This window comes from Crocodylus siamensis, chromosome 5 (assembly GCF_052110815.1).
Source record: "Crocodylus siamensis isolate JL-2025a chromosome 5, ASM5211081v1, whole genome shotgun sequence".
Taxonomy (NCBI): Eukaryota; Metazoa; Chordata; order Crocodylia; family Crocodylidae; genus Crocodylus; species Crocodylus siamensis.
The window spans coordinates 66,478,835-66,498,159 of NC_143399.1; the positions used below are offsets into that span (position 1 = coordinate 66,478,835).

General features: G+C 43.2%; 1 protein-coding gene across 7 annotated transcripts in view; it reads left to right on the forward strand.

Moving 5' to 3' along the window:
- Positions 1 to 271: 271 nt before the first annotated feature.
- The window catches only part of CAMSAP2 (calmodulin regulated spectrin associated protein family member 2), a 185,829-nt gene continuing 166,775 nt past the window's right edge, over positions 272 to 19,325 (forward strand). For 3 of the 7 annotated variants that reach the window (XM_090048726.1, XM_090048728.1, XM_090048731.1), the window contains exon 1: positions 274 to 717. In XM_090048726.1, coding sequence (XP_089904852.1) covers positions 579 to 717 — 139 coding nt within the window. In that variant the 5' untranslated portion in view covers positions 274 to 578. Of the gene's footprint in view, positions 718 to 19,325 lie in introns of all 7 variants that reach the window. The other 4 variants (XM_090048725.1, XM_090048729.1, XM_090048727.1 and 1 more) reach the window with 3 other exon arrangements.

The following is a 19,325-nucleotide window of genomic DNA, read 5'->3' on the forward strand; positions in this document are numbered from 1 at the left end:
CCAAGCTCCCCAGGGGCACCAGCGGGCCCCATACAGACAACCCCCGCACGCTGCAGGACACAGAGGCGGGGCTTAGCCCCGCCACCCTCTGACGAGCGCTGGCCCGCGCCCCCTGCCTTGGCCGGGGGTCAAGAATGGCCCATTGTGCGGCCACGCAGCCACGTGACCCCCAGCTCGGGCCCCGCCCCGGCCTCGGACTGAGGGAGGGGCGCGGGAAGGGGCGGCGCGCATGCGCGGGGCAGCTTTTCCCAGCCAGTGCGGCAGGCGCGGGAGGAAAACCGCAGCGGCGGCGGCGGCAGTGGGGGAAGTGCTCACGGCGGCGGCCGCCAGGACCCGGGCACTTGGACGTCTCTCGTGTGGCCCTGTAGCAGCAGCCGCCCCGTCCTCGTCCTTCTCCTGCGCCGCCGTCGTCTCCGCCTCCTCCAGCGGCTGCCGCTGCTGCGGGGGGAGCGGTCCCGGCGCGGGCGGCTCCCCCGGGGCGGGCGGGCGGAGACAAAGGAGGCGGGGGCCGGGCCGGCTGCGGGCTGCTGGGCGAGGCGGAGCCATGTAAAGGCGGCGGCGGGCGGCCCGCGGGCGTGATGGGGGATGCGGCGGACCCCCGGGAGCTGCGGAAGACCTTCCTGGTGCCCGCCATCAAGCCCTTCGACCACTACGACTTCGCGCGGGCCAAGATCGCCTGCAACCTCGCCTGGCTGGTGGCCAAAGCTTTCGGCACAGGTAGCGGCGTCTGCGGCTCCCCCCATCCCCACCCCCCTCTCCCGCACTGCTGGGGCCGCCGCGCCCTGGGCTGCCCCCTTCCCCCAGTGACAGTTGCCGGCGATAGAAAAGATGGTGCTTCCCCGCTGGAGCCGGCGGGCGGGGATGTGCCCGTCTCGCGTTGACGGGCGGGCAGCCATTCGCATCCCAGCCCGAGCCGGGCCCGGTGGGGCCCCCTCGCACGGCCCACACCTCTCTCTTTGCCTGCCCGCCTGGGCACGAGGGGGTTCGTATGAAGGCCTCCCTTTCCTTGCCGCCGAACCTGGCCCTGGAGGGATACCAGCGGCACCCTCCATGGGGAAACACCCCCAATCCGTGGGGCGGCATTTTGGTCATGCGCGGCTCTGTTGTCTCTTTGTAGCGGGTGTCTGAGCTGGCCACGCTCTTTCGCCTGGTTTTCCGCTGAAGGAAAGACTGCGTGGCCGCCAGCCATCATTTTATCCCTCTTCTCTGGAGAATAACAGGAAAAGGTTCCTCCTTTTGGTAGGAGCCAGGGTGTTGTTGGATGTTTTATCAGGGTTAAAAGGCATGTCTTTATGGTGCCCCTGGGGGTGGATGGTACTTGACAGCAGCCTTTACGCACACAAGCGTGCACACGCTCCAGACTGACTGAGCGTTTATATGGGTAATGCTCACTATCACAGTGACCTTCTTCAGTGCACAAAGAATTTAGTGGTAAACTGTTTTTCAAAATAGTTTCTGTATTTACAGTTAAAGCTTTCCTTGACTGTTGCCCACCCATGTAAGACAATTTTTCAGGCGGTGCCAAGCAGTTTCAAAGAATGAGTTATCAGTTTCAGAACTTAAATTTTTTTTTATTATTATTATTATTATTATTATTATTATTATTATTATTGTCAATAAGAACCTGAGGGCTAGGTAGCAATACAATGGAAATTCCTCACATTTGCTTTTTTTGATGAAGTAATTACTCCTCCTCTTAGGTGATTCAAGCCTGATGGCTTTGGTTTTTGGCAAAGATGTTTTTAGCATAGTTTAGACCATGACAAAATACAGTTGCACACATGAAATACAGAATACCCATGGTCCACAAATTCAAGTATGGTAGGGCCTTATTGGCAAATGGTGTGACAAGTTCACTGTCTTGGGAAGGTTAAAATATCTTGGTTTATATTATCCACATTTGGATTCAATATGTGCAGGAGCTTGCAGAATACTTTTCCATTTAACTTGTTTTAAAGAGCCTGGTCTAAACTGGATTCCTTTCCTTTCCTTTCCTCTCCTCCTTCCCCCTGGTTATTATCCTGCGAGCTACACAAGCAAATGTAACGATCAGTTTAAAACCAGTTATTTTTGCTTTCCTCTCTAAATACTCAGCTAGTATCAATTAATATAACTACAAGAACCAGAGGCAAAAATGGAATATGCAGCCCTGAACTGTTACATAGTTCATGATAATTATGTGGATGGATTAAAATCAGTGTTCTGGGTGGTCATGGTTCTATCAGCATGAAAAATATTTTCAAGCTGAAAGAAGTGGTTGTGTGTACAACTTGTTAAAGGAAGCTTATGCTTTCCAAATATTTACTTGGATCAGAACTGGAGAATTGACCTTTCCTTCTAACTGTTTCTTCTAGAAGAAAGGAAAGGTATTAAAGCTTTCTTTGAAATGCATTGCATCCCTTTCTGTATAGAAACGGTTTGGTTTTTTTTCTACCTACTGCCATATGAGTGTCATACACAAGAACGACTGAGGCATGGTTGGTCTTGGTTATGGTTGACACAATAAATATAACTTTGTGTCACTTCAAATTTTACATGGAATTTTTTGTTCTAAATCCACAGCAAGTATTAGGCAAGTAGTATTTGCAAGCTCTCTATTCATGCTACAACTTCTAGAACTTTTCTCCAGGAAGTTCTTGTGAGTTTCAGGGAATATAAAAACATCTTCAGTGTTTACTTTGAAATGTATACTGCTATCATGAAAATGTTTATTTTGGGTCTACTGAATCTGTTTTTGTTTTAGGAGCTTTGGGTCCTTGAAACAAAATGCAGGTGACTCAAGAATAGGTTGGTTGGATTATGATGGAAGAATGTGTCCTTCCCCGAAGGACTTCTGAATCATTCTGTGGAAGCATCATATAGTTTACCAAAATGAAGGAATTAATGCTATCCTAGTTAGAATTCTGTCTAAATGACTGATGATAAACATGGTGTTACAAATTCAGATGCGTTATCACTGACTTGGATGAGCTTGTGTAGAGATAAGAGTAGAAATAGGTTCATAATGTATGTCAGCATGGATAAAAGTGTTAGTACAACAATAAGAGGTAAGGGAAAATGTAGTTTTGTAAAAAATGTATCTGACACATGAATGATACTTAAAATAATTTTAAATATAAGTTTAATGCTTCAGATGTATGCTTCCTTTGAGTAGAATTTTGTCTGTCTCCATCCAGCTCTAATGATACTTGAAGTTTTTTAACTTACTACATTAATTCATAGTCTAAATTCAATATAGCTAGATGCCTAGCAGTAACAATTAAAATGTAAGAATATCCATTATCGGCCTGTGATGCTCTAATAACACCATCAGCCTTTTTAAAACCTGTTAAATGGAAAGCTGCTTTTAAATACTTTGGATTTGTGAGGAGGAAGGAAAAGTGATTATTTTGCTTTTGTTGGCTGTTTTACTGCTGAGTGTGTGAACTATGTAGCAAGGTTCAGAAAAATAGAAAGGTTTCTGTAACAGATGAATGATTTGATTTAGTTCTTGAAATGCTGAGATCATGTTGCAATGCTCCAGTAATGTAACAATTGATTCATAAAATAGATTCTTATATCCCATGCATCTAAGAAATAATCCAAAATTTTCCAAGATTCAGTAGTGCCATAAAAAATTGTTGAAACATTAACATTTCCAAATCTGTGTAATTAAATATACATCAATTTTAAGTTTTAATTTAAATCACTTTCTTTAGAACAGCTTGTATGAAAAAAATACTTTTGAAGAGTGTCTCTGATTCTGCTGTATAAGACATTTTTATATAATATGAGAGGAAGTGTTTACAAGTTCAATGTGCCTGGATTTAGGGGTGTTTGTAGCAGCCAAATGACACGAAGCACATAGAATGTGTACTTTAATTATTATTGTTTTTTGGAAAGGTGTTAAAAATCTTGGTATTGGAGTGGTAATGCTTTGGATTTTTTTGAGGGCAACCTCTGAACTTAAATCTGCAGATGATGACTTGTATGGAAACTTCATTGACTACAATAGGATTACTTGTAAAATTGCAGATTATGGGAATTTCTTTCAGTTTAGAAAATCTGCTTTTATCACCCAGTAGTTGAAATCTGTTGAAACTATTACTTGTGAACCTCAAAGCATAATAGGTCTGACTAATAGAACTAATTGAAATAATGGGTAATACAGTTGTATAAATATCAGGGAAATAAAGCAGCAAATCTGTCCTACTCGTATGCAGAGGTTTTCTTAAGTGTGTGAACATAATTTATTCTCTTTGGTGATTCTGCTGGCTATAAAAACACAAATGCAGGGTTAAAAGGCTTGAGTGTGAAAATTCTTACAAGAGAAATTTGGAATGACCTTTTTCTTCTGAAAAGTTCTGACATACATTTAAGTTGCAAAAACAGTTTTAGAATCAACTTAAGACTGAGCCAAATTCATCCTTGGCATAATACAACTTGTTTTCCTCAAACTAAGAGATGGTTAGCCATATTAGTACATAAGGTGCCACCCTTCTCTATCTTCTGTCTGACTTCAGGCTAATTGATTCAGAGTGGCATAAGTTTTTGCAATAACGTACTTTGTCAGGTGCTATGAATAAATGGTGTTGTCCATTCATGGCCTCTGAAAGTCCATACCTATGAAAGCTTGTGCATCTCCGAACCAGTTAAGGCAGGGTGGCACCTTTTTAGAGATTTACCTTCTGCCTTTCCTTAAGGTAGCATTAGTTATCAATCTTCAAAGTGGCCTCAAAATTAATTTTTGCAGAATTCTTATGTAGACGCAACTGCCGTGTGTGTAGTGAGGTAGGATTGCCATATCAGTTTGACAAAAGGAGTTGCAATTATGAATACTATCTTTCGGTGTCTTGGAGCTGTTTTGATCCACAACATATAATGGTCTTTCCTAGTAGCTGTAATTACATGCTTAATGACAGCAGAAAAGTATGGAGCCCTGCTGAAACCTGTATGAGTAACCTCGTGGTAGAAAAACAAATGTTTGGGATTTCTCTGAGGGAGAATTAAAAAAAAAAAAAAAAAAAAAAATCAAAGGACTTTCCTTTCCATTCTCTTAAAAGTTCTCAGGCAGGTTGAAGCTGCCTGGTCAATTCCACTGAAGTCTACTGATGTCTAATAATTAAGATTTTCTTAATGTCCTCTTCCCACCCCTCTTAATTTTTTTCCCTTTTGAAACAAGACAAGTAAGAGACTAAGTGAATATGGCCGTCTTAATTCTGATCCTTTTATTAACCTCCTTTAAGATAAACTGTGGGACGAACACTGAATGGTCAGGCTGCTATGGCAGGTTGTTATTTGGACTTCAAGCAGCAGTCCAAAAAACATTGTTAGTAATGAACTTTTTTGTACTATGTGTAAATAAGAATTAATTTTACAAGTAGCTGACAGCTATTCCAGAGGCAAGGAAATTTTCAGTGAGCAGATCTGGATAATATTCCATTAGGTAAGTTGATAGATCCATTTACCAAAGGAGGAAGCTATACACTATGTCACTGAATGAGCATCAGGTTGATCTCTTCATGGAAGTGGATGAATAAAATTTTTTCAAGAACTTGAAAAAAAAAAACCAAAGTCTTTATGGTAGGGTCTTGTCCAGTTACTAGGTGAAGAAGGGAGCTTTTTTTTTTTTTTTTACTATGGGATAGAAGTGCCAACAATTGCCTGAGGTAACTGTTCTTATGTGAAGTATGTTTTAATTGGTCAGGACTTCTTGGAGACCCTCCCCCCAGCCTTGGCTACTTGCCTGCAGCTGAGGCTCTGGTGCTTGTTGGCCCAGTGGCAACACCCTCAGTTCTGGCTTCAGTCTGGTCCTGGTGCCAGAGCTGCTGCCACTTCTGCAACCATTGCTGCCTAGCTGGGTGGGGGCTGGAGCCAGCATGTGCTCGAGCCCTGGGTCAGAGTGGGATTGTAGCCCTGATGGGGAGTAAGCGGGGGGGCGGTATTAATGTGGGGTCACTGCCAGGGAACAGGTAGGGCGGCAAGTAGCGGGAGAGGGCTGGCACTGGGGGAGACGGCACAGGGAGCAAGCAGCAGAGGAGCAAGTAATGGGTACCACAGGGTACAGGTAGTTGGGGGACTCAGGTGGAAGGGGGGCAGGCAGCAAGGGAAGAAGTAGAGAGGGGGAACATTTGGCAAAGAGTCGGGCCACTTGACTGTTCCTCAAGTCTCCCCTCCTCTTCCATCGCTTGGCTTCCTGCTGCTGCTTGCCACTACTAAGGTTAATTCCATAGTTATCTCGAAAATCATGAGATCCTGAATGAATAGTCAAGTGTTGATGATGTAGATGCTAAGGGCATGTATGGATGTTCAGAGTCACCTTGGTCTGGACTAGGTATTGGGGACAGCTGCTTCCCATAGACTTGGTGTGGAGAGGAGGAGCAACCATCAGCTGCTTCCTGCCAGCTTCTCACTCCAGAGTCCTCTATGTTAAGAAGCAGGCAGAATCTGCTCTCTCTTGGGTTCCCAGATGCTGGGAGCCAACTGCAGGGAGTGTTACTGAGCGTGCTGCCTGCTCCTTGTACTAGAGTCTCTTAGGGGTCTTTGCTGTGCTGCTCCAGGCCTCCCTGTGAATAGGAGGACTGGTGCAGCTCATACTTTCCCTAGTCAGAGATCACCCTGGTCTCAGGAAGGCGCTTAGGAGCAGGGGAGAGGGAGAGATTGCAGACTGAGCGTTCATACTGCACCCTCTCCCGGAATCGCTTCTAGTTGTAGAAATTTTCCACCACTAGAATTGAACGTTTGTAAGTGGACTAAGGTAAACCATCAATAAAAATGGCCTTGCAAAATAAAGTTACCTGCTTTCATCTTCTGGTTGTGTTCTTGAAAAGTTGCTGCCAAGGCCAATCATTTCATTGGTTTTCCTAATTATATAAAGGACACATCTTTTGGTGAACTTCTTTATGAAGCAGTAATCAAAGCAAAAGACAGCAATAGGAAATCTGTCCGTTCATAAAACTACCAAAAAAACTGTTGTAGAGAAACATTCCTTTTGGCATATTTTTTTTTTACATGCCTTTGCGCAGGTTTCATGGACAAGAAATACTGGGGTCACTGGAACAGTTACTTTACAAAATAGGACTTGTACAGTTACAGAGTGGGTGGACTTCCTTTCCCTCGGCTCCTTGAGGAGGTGGAATTTAAGACGCTAGTTGTTTGTTGTCTTCTCCTTGGAGCAATAAATATTGGAAGCAGGGTGTTTCGGTTATGCCAGCAAAATCCAGTGAATTCCTAAATCCAAATTATATTGGTACCTGCTATCAAAGAATTCTTATGGATGTTACCAAGTGATTAAATCAATATTTCATCAATTGTCAGTTCTTAATGGTATTCAAATCAGTGTGTTACCAGATGTCTTTCCCCGCCCCCCAAACTGTTTGATGCAGCACCTAAGCACTTTCTTGGAAATGGAGAGATCATGGACTTAAAGGTGTTTGACTTTAATCAGGTGTTGAAGGCACTAGGAGTAGTAACATTGTTCATGTTGGCAACAGTTATGAAGGTGACTATTCAGCTTTGTTTCCTGGACAGAGGTCTACCTAGCTTCAGTACAAGGTTGATTCAATTTAGTGGCAGACTAGTTAAACAGAAAAGTGATCTCACTTCATGGAGCCTGCATCATTTTATCTTCTCTCCTTTTTAAAGGTTCTTGTGCCAAAGAGGTGAAAATATCATCCCAGTCAGATCCACACTACTAATCTGCTCCATATACTAGCATTATACAGCCCCGCAGGAAGTGTTCCCTCCAGTCTGGACTGATGAGCTTAAATCCATTTCCTTTTCTATTTGGGGTAGCTGTAAACACCTTGTAAGAACAAAAGTATGAAATATTTCCATCAGCATCTTGTTCAAAGTGGTGGGGGGTGGTCAGTCTTGGTTGATTTGAAAACAGGGCAGAGACCCCTTTTTTGATCATGAAGGATATTATAAAACTCTGGTTGTTTCTGTTCAAACTCCAACCTTCTAATTTAAATGGTTGCTATATAGTAATGACAGAATCTCTTCCCAAAGAAAAGTGTAATTTGTTCAGTGTGCGCCAGGATTTGGCATAAATTAAATTTCTGATATAGGCTGAAATAGACCAAGTCTAGATCAATGGTTCTCAATCCTGTCAGATTCAAGGTACCCTAGGAAAATGCCAGCTCCTTGCTTTTACATGTTTCTTGACTGCAGGAAAGAGAGAGCAGTCCTTCTGATTACAACAGACCTGAATATTTTTGACACTAAGGACTGCTCTTTTAAAATCTCTGGGTTTATCAGGTGTGCACATCTAACACTGAGCTAATACTTAAGGATACTGGGAAAAGATGCTTCCTGCACCACAGATTGAGAATCACTTTTCTAGAATAGTCAGTAATTGTGTAGAATAATTTTAGTTTTAATTTTCAAGTTCAGCCACTTCCAAAACCATCTTTTATTCATCTCTTTGCTCATAGGAATCACACCCTAGGAAGAGGAAGTCCCACAGTTGGGGTTTGTCATAGTCTGTGACTTCCAAGATCTTGAATCAAATGCATCAGTGAAGCATATATTGAACTACTTTGTTTGTAAATGCTGCTTACAAGGACAAATGAACTTGTAAGAGGCTACAGTTGGGGTGAGGGTGTAGGGGTAGGAATGGTTGTATTTTTCCTTTTCCACTCTCCTACTGCCTGTTTTTCTGAACAGTTTTTATACAGGATTACATAAATGTATTCATTTAGAATATTCTCGGGGCTAAAAGTGCTGATTCTTAGAATAAATTGTATAGCTGAAATGGTAATATTTATCCAGTTGGATGTCTGGAAACTATTTTTAAAAAAACTTGTTTTCCAAGAAAATCAAGCTACTTTTCCAAGGAAAGTGTAGCCTCTGTTTACTGTAATGCAAGTCACTTTTTCCAAGGAGTATTTCTCTTTATCCTCAATTCACTTACATGATGACAGTTATTTTTATAAAGTTAATATAAGTGGAGGAAGCTTATGGTAGCTACCTCTTTCCCTTCTTTAAGTTGAAGAATAATGTAACTAATTTTTATATTCTGAGATGTTTGCTGTTTTAAAACTGCTGAAAAATTAGAATTAGTGGTGGGTTTCTTGTTCTTCCTCCACAATTTCAAAGCATGAACTGAAAGAAGCTGTTGAATTGTCATTGTGCACCTATATCAAAAGTAACATTTAGATTATTTTATACTCTGTAGGTACTTGGTAGGAAAAGAACATGGGATAGAGTTGTATGTTATTTTGTGTTCATTTTAGCTGAATTTCTTTGAATACTTGCTGTCTGAAGCTTCCCTGTGCCTGAGAGAAATATACAGTCTAGGACAGTGGTTCTCAATCGAGGTGCCTTGAGATCCTTTCAAGGGTGATGCAGGGTACCTCCCAGTGTTAGCACTGTTAAGTGTGCAATCATGATTTGTAAGATAAACCCAGAAATTTCAGTGAGAGCCTTGGTTTCAAAAACGTTCTGACCCATTGTGGTCTCTGAGTTCTTAGCAAGAGAAAGATTCCTTTATTTTATGCAGTGAAAAAACAAGTGAAATAAGACTTCTCAGAGGTGCCTTGATTCTATCAAGATGGGCGTCAAAAGGTTGTGAACCATTGTTCCTGATATGCATGTCCTTATCTGTAGATGGGGACCTACCTAAATTGCTGTGGAAGTTTATGGTGTTCATCTTGCTTTTTTGACGTGCCCCCCACCCACTTTTTTTTTTTTAATTATTATTATTTGCTGCTGAGTGGCTTGGAGACCAACTGCAGCAGTAATTGCCTCTCGCCACTCAGTGGTGAGTGGTGAGGGGGAAGGGAGTGCATAGTGAAAAGAGCTTAGATTAAAAGTACCACTGTGCTACAAACTTCCTCTGCGATTTTTAGGTAGGTCCCTTTGCAAGTGATCCCATTTAAGTGAAGGAATATGTAAAGTTGAGGGGGTGGGGGTTGTATGTTTGTAGAATCACAGCTCAGTCCAGTTTAAATTATGTAAGAGAAATCAGATGGAACAATATAGCTAATGTCATGTCATTCTGTGGCAATAATACAGAGTATGAATAAAGAAAGTACTGTGTTGAGCTTGCATGTTAGTTTCACTTAGTCTTCTCGCAGCCCAGAGCTAGCAACATTTTCACATCCAACTTTAAGATTTAGAAGTCTGTGTTTGTGTTTCCAGAAAGGTGTGTCTCTTGCCAGTATGTCAGTCTAGTCTAATGAAATGCCTGTGAATTTTGGTATTGGTTTCAAAATAGCTACTTTTATGGCAGTCTACTATAGCCAGGTATTCCTTCCCCTGCCACCACTCCCCTTCTGTTTTTAAATAATATTTTAACTCCAAAGCTTGACCTGAAAGGCTTTTGGAGAGAGAAGAGGTGGTTGAGTGGCGGGGACCATACCTTTTGCAGAACTTAGCATTAGATGCCTGCTTGTTGTGCTTGCTTCCCTCTTCAGACCTGATGAATGCATTGCGTTTGAAAGTTTGTTAAACTTGATTCCAACATGCAGTTGATCTTATAAAAAGATACTACCCTCAAAAAGCCTTGCTATATATCTAGCATAACTGAAGTTATGCTACTAAATACTTCAGGAATACCACTCCTGCTGTGAGCTCCATGCAGGTGGCCCCTCAGGATCTATAGTGGTCCATTAACTTCCCTGAAGCTTTATCTGAGCCTAGAACTCATTTCAAGTCATACTTATAAGAAGAACAATAGATTGTATCTATCCAAGAATTTTTTTTTTTAGTGGTTTTTATTGCCTTCTCTGGTCTCTGAGGTGGCACACAACCTTCATGAACAGATATATTTGTTCTGTCACCCACAACTACCCAAATGTGTGAGTGCAACAATTCCTTGTCATAGCTTGTGCTGTCTCTGTCTGCAGCTTCTGTAGAGGAGCTCCTGAAGAGTATATTTCCTGCTGCTTTGCTCTGGGTCAGGCTGGGTACAAGCTTGTAGATGCATGTCTGCAAGTGTGGGAACACCATGGGGGTTCCCCCTCTGCTTGCAGACCCCTGCCCAAGGCACCACATCAAGAAATGCACACTCAGAATATCTCTACAGGATGATTTTCCCAGGATTTCTCTGGCCCTGCAACTGCATGCATGCCCTGAGGGTTGTAGGTGACTTTCCCTGCCTGCAGATGCATGGCTTGACTTTTGGGATACAGCAGGCATGGTCACTGTCCCACTGAATTGGGTGCTGGGAGCAGAAGAAGTCTGGCCATGCAGGACAATGGCCCTGGCAACATCTGTAGATGCCAGTGAAGTGGGTTATCTGTCCCAGAACACATCCCAGTACAGCTGATCCCACACCCAACATTACATCTATTTATACCTGTAGTGGTCAAACTTTAAGCTCTTTGGGCCAGATGAGTAGCATGAGACAGGTCTGCAGTCCAGATTGAGCCCTGGAGCTTGGTACCACCCATACCAAGCCCTGCATGTGGGATTGGGTGGCTGATCCAGTGTACAAGGAGCGGGTCTCCTGACAAGTATACAAATGTAGAAGCAGAGGAGTGGTGGTACTGTTCCCTTACTGCCAAATTCCAGACCTATGGGGAGCCCCGTAGAGGTCAGATGACATGGTACTGTGGGCTGGATCTGGCCTGCAGGCCAGCAGTTGAGCACCCCAGTTTATACCCTGAAAGAGTCCTCTGAACCCAGCCCAGGGTTGGCTTGTAGAGCAAGGAGAGAGCCCAAGCTTCTTCCTACTTGAGAACCTGGCCTTGCCTTCTCTTGCCTTCCCTGCCTGATTATTACCCTGATTCAAGTAGTGAGCACCCAGTTCCACTTCTAAGAGAGGAACTTGACCTTCTGTTGGGGAGACCCGGTGCAACCACAGTTCCAAGCAGTACAACGGACACTTTCTTCATTAAAGGTATTTGTTGGAGCGAAGGCCAGCCAGCCAGGTGTTTTACCTGTACAACCCTGAGTGACCAAAGATGCTCAGCTGTTGTTAGTTTGTTTGTTTGTTTGTGGATTTTTTGGGTGTCTTTTTTTCCTAGTCTCTCCACCTCCCCAAAGGTACTCTACTTGTCTCACTCCCAAGACTCTCGTAGGCAGGAGCTGTCAAGCTGCTTTTTTTTCCAGCCTGCTCTCCCATTGTCATATTTTTTCTCCTGGACACTTGAGATGAAGTCTGGTCTCCTCCTGCATAGAGCCAACTCTGGCACTTAAGCCTTCATTCTCTGTACACAGGCTGATCAGGGAAACTGAGCTAAATGATATTATAACAATATAGATATAGTTAACATGCTAATATCATAATAAAACACATAGCCTGTCATAGCTATCAATCTGTGTTGACTATCAATTGTCTTATGATAACTGGTCTGTGAGAAATGGGATTATTCCAAGGTGGTTTCTATGAAAATCACTTGTAATGTGGCGGCATATTTATATGAGCTGACTTTTTTGTGTATGTTCTCCCAGCACAGATCACAGAACTATTTGAAATCATTTTGTCCTTTATTTTCTTTTCCTGTTCATAGAACAGTTAATGTTTTGCATAAAAAAAAATATATACTTTTACATTTTTGTGTCTGCAGTTCTCTGGGAATGTTTCATATACTTTAGAGGCTCAGAAAAATTATGATGTTATTTAGCCTATGGACCAAACACATTCCAACTTTCTAAAATTGCAAAGGGATCTGTTCTTATAGAGTCCACCCAAATCAGTTCACTATGAATTGTTGAATCCAAAGTGTTTTCTTCATATTTATTATCAAATCTCAGGGATCATAAAGGCCAGTGGGAAGGTGGGATTAATTCTGTGATACCTTGGGATTTGGAGTATGCAAAGGTTGCACCACTAAAATCCCATTGAAATATTCATGTGAGTTTTGGAAGTACAAGGAATGCAGGTTCAGGTACGGCTTAACTGTGTTCGGAAATTTGTTTAACTTAAATCTGTATTTTTCCAAATTGGAATTGAAAGATGCTGACCACGGGCGATGACCCTGGTGAGGGGGCTGCGGGTGCTCGACCACCTGGGCAACAGCGATCATCGCCTGCTGGAATTCACCACCCAGCGCAAGGTGGCAAAGGCCTGCAGCAACCAGAAGCCCTAGATTTCAGGAGGGCGGACTTCAGTGAGCTAAGGAGGATAGTTGGGGAGGCACTGAGGTCCTGAAGGGGAGCCAGGTGTCGAAGAAGAGTAGTTGCTCCTTAAAGAGATGATCCTTCAAACCCAAAGGGAGATAATCCCAACACAGATCAAAGGGGGCAGGAGGGTGCAAAAGCCCCCATAGCTCACCAAAAACACACAGGAATGTCTCCTAACTAAAAGGGAGGCGTACGGGAGGGGCCATCACCAGGGAGGACTATACTGCGGTTGCTCGGGGCTGCTGGGGGCAGTCAGGAAGGCCAAGTGAGAGACGGAACTGGGACTAGCTACCCGGATCAAGGACAACGAGGAGTCCTTTTTTAAATACATAGGGGCCAAGAAGAAGGTACCAGGTAATGTGGGGCCCCTGCAAGACATGCTAGGAAATCTGGTCATCACACCAGACAACAAAGCTAACCTATTTAACAACTTCTTTGCTTCCATTTTCCTGAGCAGGAACTGAATCGGCCCCTTTACCAGAACCCCCTCAGGCCCCGGGGAGGCACACCTAGACTAAGGGTCAGTGAGGATCTAGTCGGGGAACTTTTGGAGGGACTGGATGTATTTAAATCGGCTGGTTTGGACAATCTCCACCCCAGAGTGCTGAGGGAATTAGCAGAGGTCATTGTGGGACCCCTGGCACGGCTGTACAAGCACTCTTGGTGCTCTGGTGTGGTGCCAGAGGACTGGAAGAGAGGGCCAACATGGTTCTGATCTTCAAAAAAGGTAGGAAGGAGAACCCAAGAAACTATAGGCCAGTTAGTCTCAACTCGATCCTGGATAAGGTTTTTGAGAGAATTATCCTGGCACATGTCCATGAGGAGCCAGTGGGGGAGCTTATGCTTAGGGGCAACCAACACAGGTTCATTAGAGGCACATCCTGTCAGACCAACTTGGTGGCCTTCTACGACCAGGTCACCAAATCCTTAGATACAGGGGTAGCAGTGGATGTGGTTTTTGTGGACTTCTGGAAGTCCTTCGACACTGTCTCTCACCCTGTTCTTATTTAAAAAACTGGGGGACTGTGGTGTTGACACCTACACAGTCAAATGGGTTACTAACTGGCTGGAGGGCTGCACCCAGAGAGTGGTGGTAGATGGGTCATTTTCAACCTGGAGGGATGTGGGCAGTGGGGTTCTGCAGGGCTTGGTGGGGTTCATCAGTGACTTGGACGAGGGGGTAAAAAGCACCCTGTTCAAATTTGCTGATGACACTAAGATGTGGGGGGATGTGGGCATGCTAGAAGGGAGGAATAGGCTCCAATCGGACCTAGACAGGTTACAGGGGTGGGCAGATGAGAACAGGATGGGTTTCAACACTGACAAGTGCAAGGTGATGCACCTGGGGGGGAAGAACCAGCAGCATACCTACAGGCTGGGGAACTCCCTTCTCATCAGTACAGAGGCAGAAAAGGATCTTGGAGTCATCATTGATGCCAAGATGAACATGGGCCAGCAGTGTGGGGCTGCAGTCAGGAAGGCCACCCACACCTTGTCATGAATCCACAGATGCATCTCAAGCAGGTCCAAGGAGGTGATCCTCCCCCTCTGTGCAACACTGGTCAGGCTGCAGCTGGAGTACTGCCTCCAGTTCTGGCCGCCACACTTCAAGAGGGATGTGGATAACATGGAGAGGGTCCTGAGGTGCGCCACTTGCCTGATCGGGGGCAGCAGGGAAGGCCCTACGAGGAGAGGTTAAGGGACCTGAACCTGTTTAGCCTCCACAAGAGAAGGCTGAGGGGGGATCTAGTGGCCTGTTACAAACTAGTCAGAGGGGACCAGCAGGCATTGGGGGGAGTCCCTTTTCCCCTGAGCACTACCAGGAGTGACTAGAAATAATGGTCACAAGCTGACAGAGTGTAGATTCAGACTAGACATCGGGAGGTGCTACTTCATGGTCAGGGTGGCTAGGATCTGGAACCAACTTCCAAGTGAAGTGGTGCTGGCTTCTACCCTGGGGGGTCTTTAAGAGGAGGCTAGATGAACACCTTGTTAGGGTTGTTTGACCCCAGTACTTTTTCCTGCCAAGGCAGGGGGGTCGGACTTGGTGATCTGCTCAGGTTCCTTCCAACCCTACAAACTATGAAGCTATGAAACTGTAAGATGCATGTGGTCTGTGTCCTGCACCTGTTTTTTGGGCTTGCTATATAGTTGATTCTGACTTGCTAAATCATATATGGTGGAGGGAATTGGGGAATTACTGTAGTTTGCATGAAGGAATTGCCAAAATGACCCCCCTTCCCTCCCTCCCCCCCCCCCCCCCCCCCCCCCCCCCCAAAAAAAAATAAAAATAAAAAGGGATTCTATTTATGGAAAATTTATAAAATTGTTATAACACTTTTCCAAGTATAGAATCTAATTCTTAGGGGTTTGCCTTGAATTCGTCCTTCCCACTGCTCCAGCATGGAAAATAAGTTGGGGGTGGGGGGTTAATAGCCCCCTTGCCTTGTCCCCCCCACTTACTGTCAGACCCTGCTCTCCCTAAGCATGTGGAAGTGAGGAATAAATTTGAAAATGCTGACTTGTGAATGACTACAGATATACTTCATTGTAGACAAATCTGCTACAGGTACCCAAAGACCCAGTTCATCCAGAACTGATGTGTTTTGCCCTTTTCCTTTTCTTTTTACAAATTCCTGCAAGCTATAGCATGTACTCTGTAAACACAGTTTTGAACAGCTTTTTATTTCACTTGTATCTAATACAAACTATGCATGATACAAGTGCTGAGCTGTGGGGCTTTAGACTACTCAGTATGTGTGTGTATACTTCAGACACCCGTTACAAAGGATCATGTGCTAATCAGCTGCCCAGCTCATGACTGAAACTGGGTGCTCTTGTTAAGAGTCCTGGGGTTCTCCAAAAAATTATATGCAGATGAGGTGCAGGGCTGCCTGGTTTGGATCTGTCATGGAGAGTAGGCCATACTAATTGCATGCAACGGATTGAGAGGGGGCCTACAGAGCCTCTCGCATGCATAGATTTTGGTGATTTTTGCCAGACTTTTAAGACTGGTGAAGAAATAGAGATCATTGGAAATGCCAAAGAAAGGCACAGCTCAGTTTTAGGAGTAAAGAGGAAGTTGAGACATGTATCCAACGTAGTGGCTCACCATGAGTTGCCAGATTCAGTGCTGAGAGCGCCTGAACACATGGTTCTGCTTAGTGGCTAGGATTCGGAACTGATTTTTGCTAATTCAGCCAGAAACACAAAATTAAAAAAAAAAAAAGTATTGGCTGCATTTATCTGGCTTCTACTTTCTTTGAATCATTTAATTTTAGTTGATTTATTCCTGCAAAAAAATGTCTGTTAGAATAAAGCAGCTCATATGCAGAGATGCAGCTAAATCTTTTGATAGACCCTGTCCAGAACAGGACCTTGTTTTGAACTTATAAGACTTGAAAACAATCTAGTCTTTATGTATGCACGTGTAGTTGTTCGCTTTGACATTCTTTTGGGGTTTTTTTGTTAAATTTAATCATTTATATTGTTCAGCTGAAGAAAAATAAAGCCTACAATAGTGCATTAGTAAAAATTAGGAAAAAGCACTAGTATGTAAGATCACTGATTTTTACACGAAGTTCTCAGATAAAGCTAGTTAAGACGGAGAGAGAAAAGTGGGTGGAAACTGCTGCATATGAAAGAAATGGCATACATTTCACTTTGAGAGTGGCTGCAGATTATAGTCATTGCAGGCTGCTGTCTCTATTTAAAAAATGTTAAATGGGGCAGACTGTCCATATCTGTAATTAAGTTACAAGACTGAGGGTTAAGAAGACTTTGTCCTAATTCAGAAATGATCTTTGTCTTGAGGGGTGGGGAGTGTTTGTTTGGTTTGTTGGGTTTTTTTTAAGGTGTTCACTGTTAGACTACTGGAATGAAATCCTGGCCAGATTAAAGTCAATAAGAGTCTTTTGTGATTACTTTGACATTGGTGGGGGTCATAACTTTTTTCCCACAGGATTTCAAAAATGACTCTTTCCTGGCACTTGGAGGAGCTGAACGCACACTCTGCCTGTTGACTTCATTAGTAGTAGACGATTTTCTCCTCATAATCAAACTTTAGTAACCAAAACCGCTTCCCTAAAATTAGAGGCCATATCAATTTTTTCCTGATGCATTAAATGGAGACAGTGCACTCATTTTTAATATATTTAGCTTCAGAATATCACTAAAGTTTGTGAAGTTTTTCTTTTAGAATGAAAAACATACCAATCTACCAATATGTTTTTTATGCTGTTTGAAATTCTGTTGTATCTACATATCCTAGCTTCTGTTGCCTTGTAGTGCCTCCAGACTGGTCACTGCATAGATTTTTAAAGTCCACAACACATTACTTGTATTACTGTACTGCCATGAAACCCTAGTCATGGACCAGGATCCTGTTTTATGTTTTTTAATGTTGTACAAATCTAGCTTTAGGATCTCTAGGTTAAAGCAAGAGATATATCTACAGTAAAGAAATGAAATGAAGTGGTATTGGTCTTTGTGATAAGCAGTAGTTCCAGCATAGCAGCTGTGTCTAGCTGATAATGTTTTTTTTGGTAGGCATCATAGCAAAAGATTATTAAGGAAGATAATGAAATAGGTTTGCAGATATTTACAGGTATTGCCTTCCAGTTATGAGGGTAGGTGGAAGAAAGCACAAAGGTACTTGTTTGAAAAATTGAGTAGTAGGTAGGAAAGAGTCCATCACTGGTTTTTTTTTTAGAAGTGAGATGATAGAAGGTAGAGGTAAAGTACCTTGAAAGTGAAGTTAGCTTAAAACTTAAATAGTATAGAGTGGCAGGTGGGAAAGGAAGGAAGGATAAAAATAAGAGGCTGGAGACAGTCGAAGGAGTACATGAAACTAGGTAATAGTTGTATTGCAAACACTTTCTGATAAGAAATTAGAAGGTTATTTGTAGAGCAGTGGAGAAATGCTAAATGTTCAAAGTGTGTGGGTATTGTGAGGGTGCTTACACATAGGATCCAGTAGTTCTCAACCTGGTTCATGCTAGGATTGTCTTCTATTTAGCAATATGGGAAGGATCTGGTGGTGGTGGCAGCTTGCCGTCTGTGTACAAGTTCTAGCTTGACAAAATATTGTAAAGGCCTAGGAAGGATTTCCAGGTATAGAGGAGAGCATAGGAATATAGCAACACTTGTATAGGTCAGAACTGGATAGTAGTTTGGAAGAAAAGAATGGTTTTTTGCAGTTATTTCTAGATAATGGCTATGACAGTTGTTTTGTCTTCAAACCTCTTGCTGAGGCAATCTTGACATGAGCTATTTCTCTTATTTGTCTGTGGACCTAAGTCACTATTTTCTATGAATTAATAAATGTAACAAATGTACTGGATACATTGCAGGAAAACCAATTTACAGGTGAAACGTATTGGTGAACTTGATATAAATTTGTATGAACTTACATTTGTGGTAGATTTTTCTGTCAACACAATATTTGAAGTTATTAGATTTAAACATTTTGTATGTACATACACATGTCTGTATTGGGTTTCAAAGGTAATCACATTTTCTTGAATATAAAATGACTGTATGTAAGATGACCTCCACAATAAATAGATTCTATATTTGGATAATTTATAAAATTGCTATGGTATAGGGTCTAATTATGGGAGGTTTGTCTTGGGTTTGTCCCCCTTCCACTGCCTCAGCAGTGAAAATAAATCTAGGGGTTCAGGTAGCCCCCTTCCTCCTGTTCTGTGACACCCTGCTCTCCCTGAACACATGGCAGTGAAGGGCAAATTTGAAATCCCGACCTTGAAATAACACCCACAGTAATTTGTATGCAGGGAAACACAGGTACCTGTAAACTTTGTTCATTGAAAATTGATGCATTTTTTTTTAACCTTTTTTGGAAACTGCTATAAGTTTTAGTACAGGTATTCCATAGACACACTTTTAAGTAGCAGAGCTATTTCAGTTTACATACGGTAGAAACTATGCGTGATCTTATTCCAAAGCCAGAACGTTTATGATTTCCAATGTAGCTCATTGGGCTGGGCTCCAGCAGTCAACTTCATTTCAAGCACCTAATCTCTACAGAAGCTGTGGAGCCAGGTCAAAATAATGCGCTGGTTCCAGCTGGCAGTGACAGCCTGGTGTCATCCCATGTGCAGATCTGGGGTCCCATGTCCCTTGGGAAGAGTCCAGTGCAGCCCTCCTTTTAAAGTGTTGGGAGGATGAGGCCATGCAGGGCAGCCATGGGGGCTTCTCCTACTGCTTCCCCTACCTGGGGAGAGGCAGGCACAGCTGGAGGAGCTGTGGGAGAA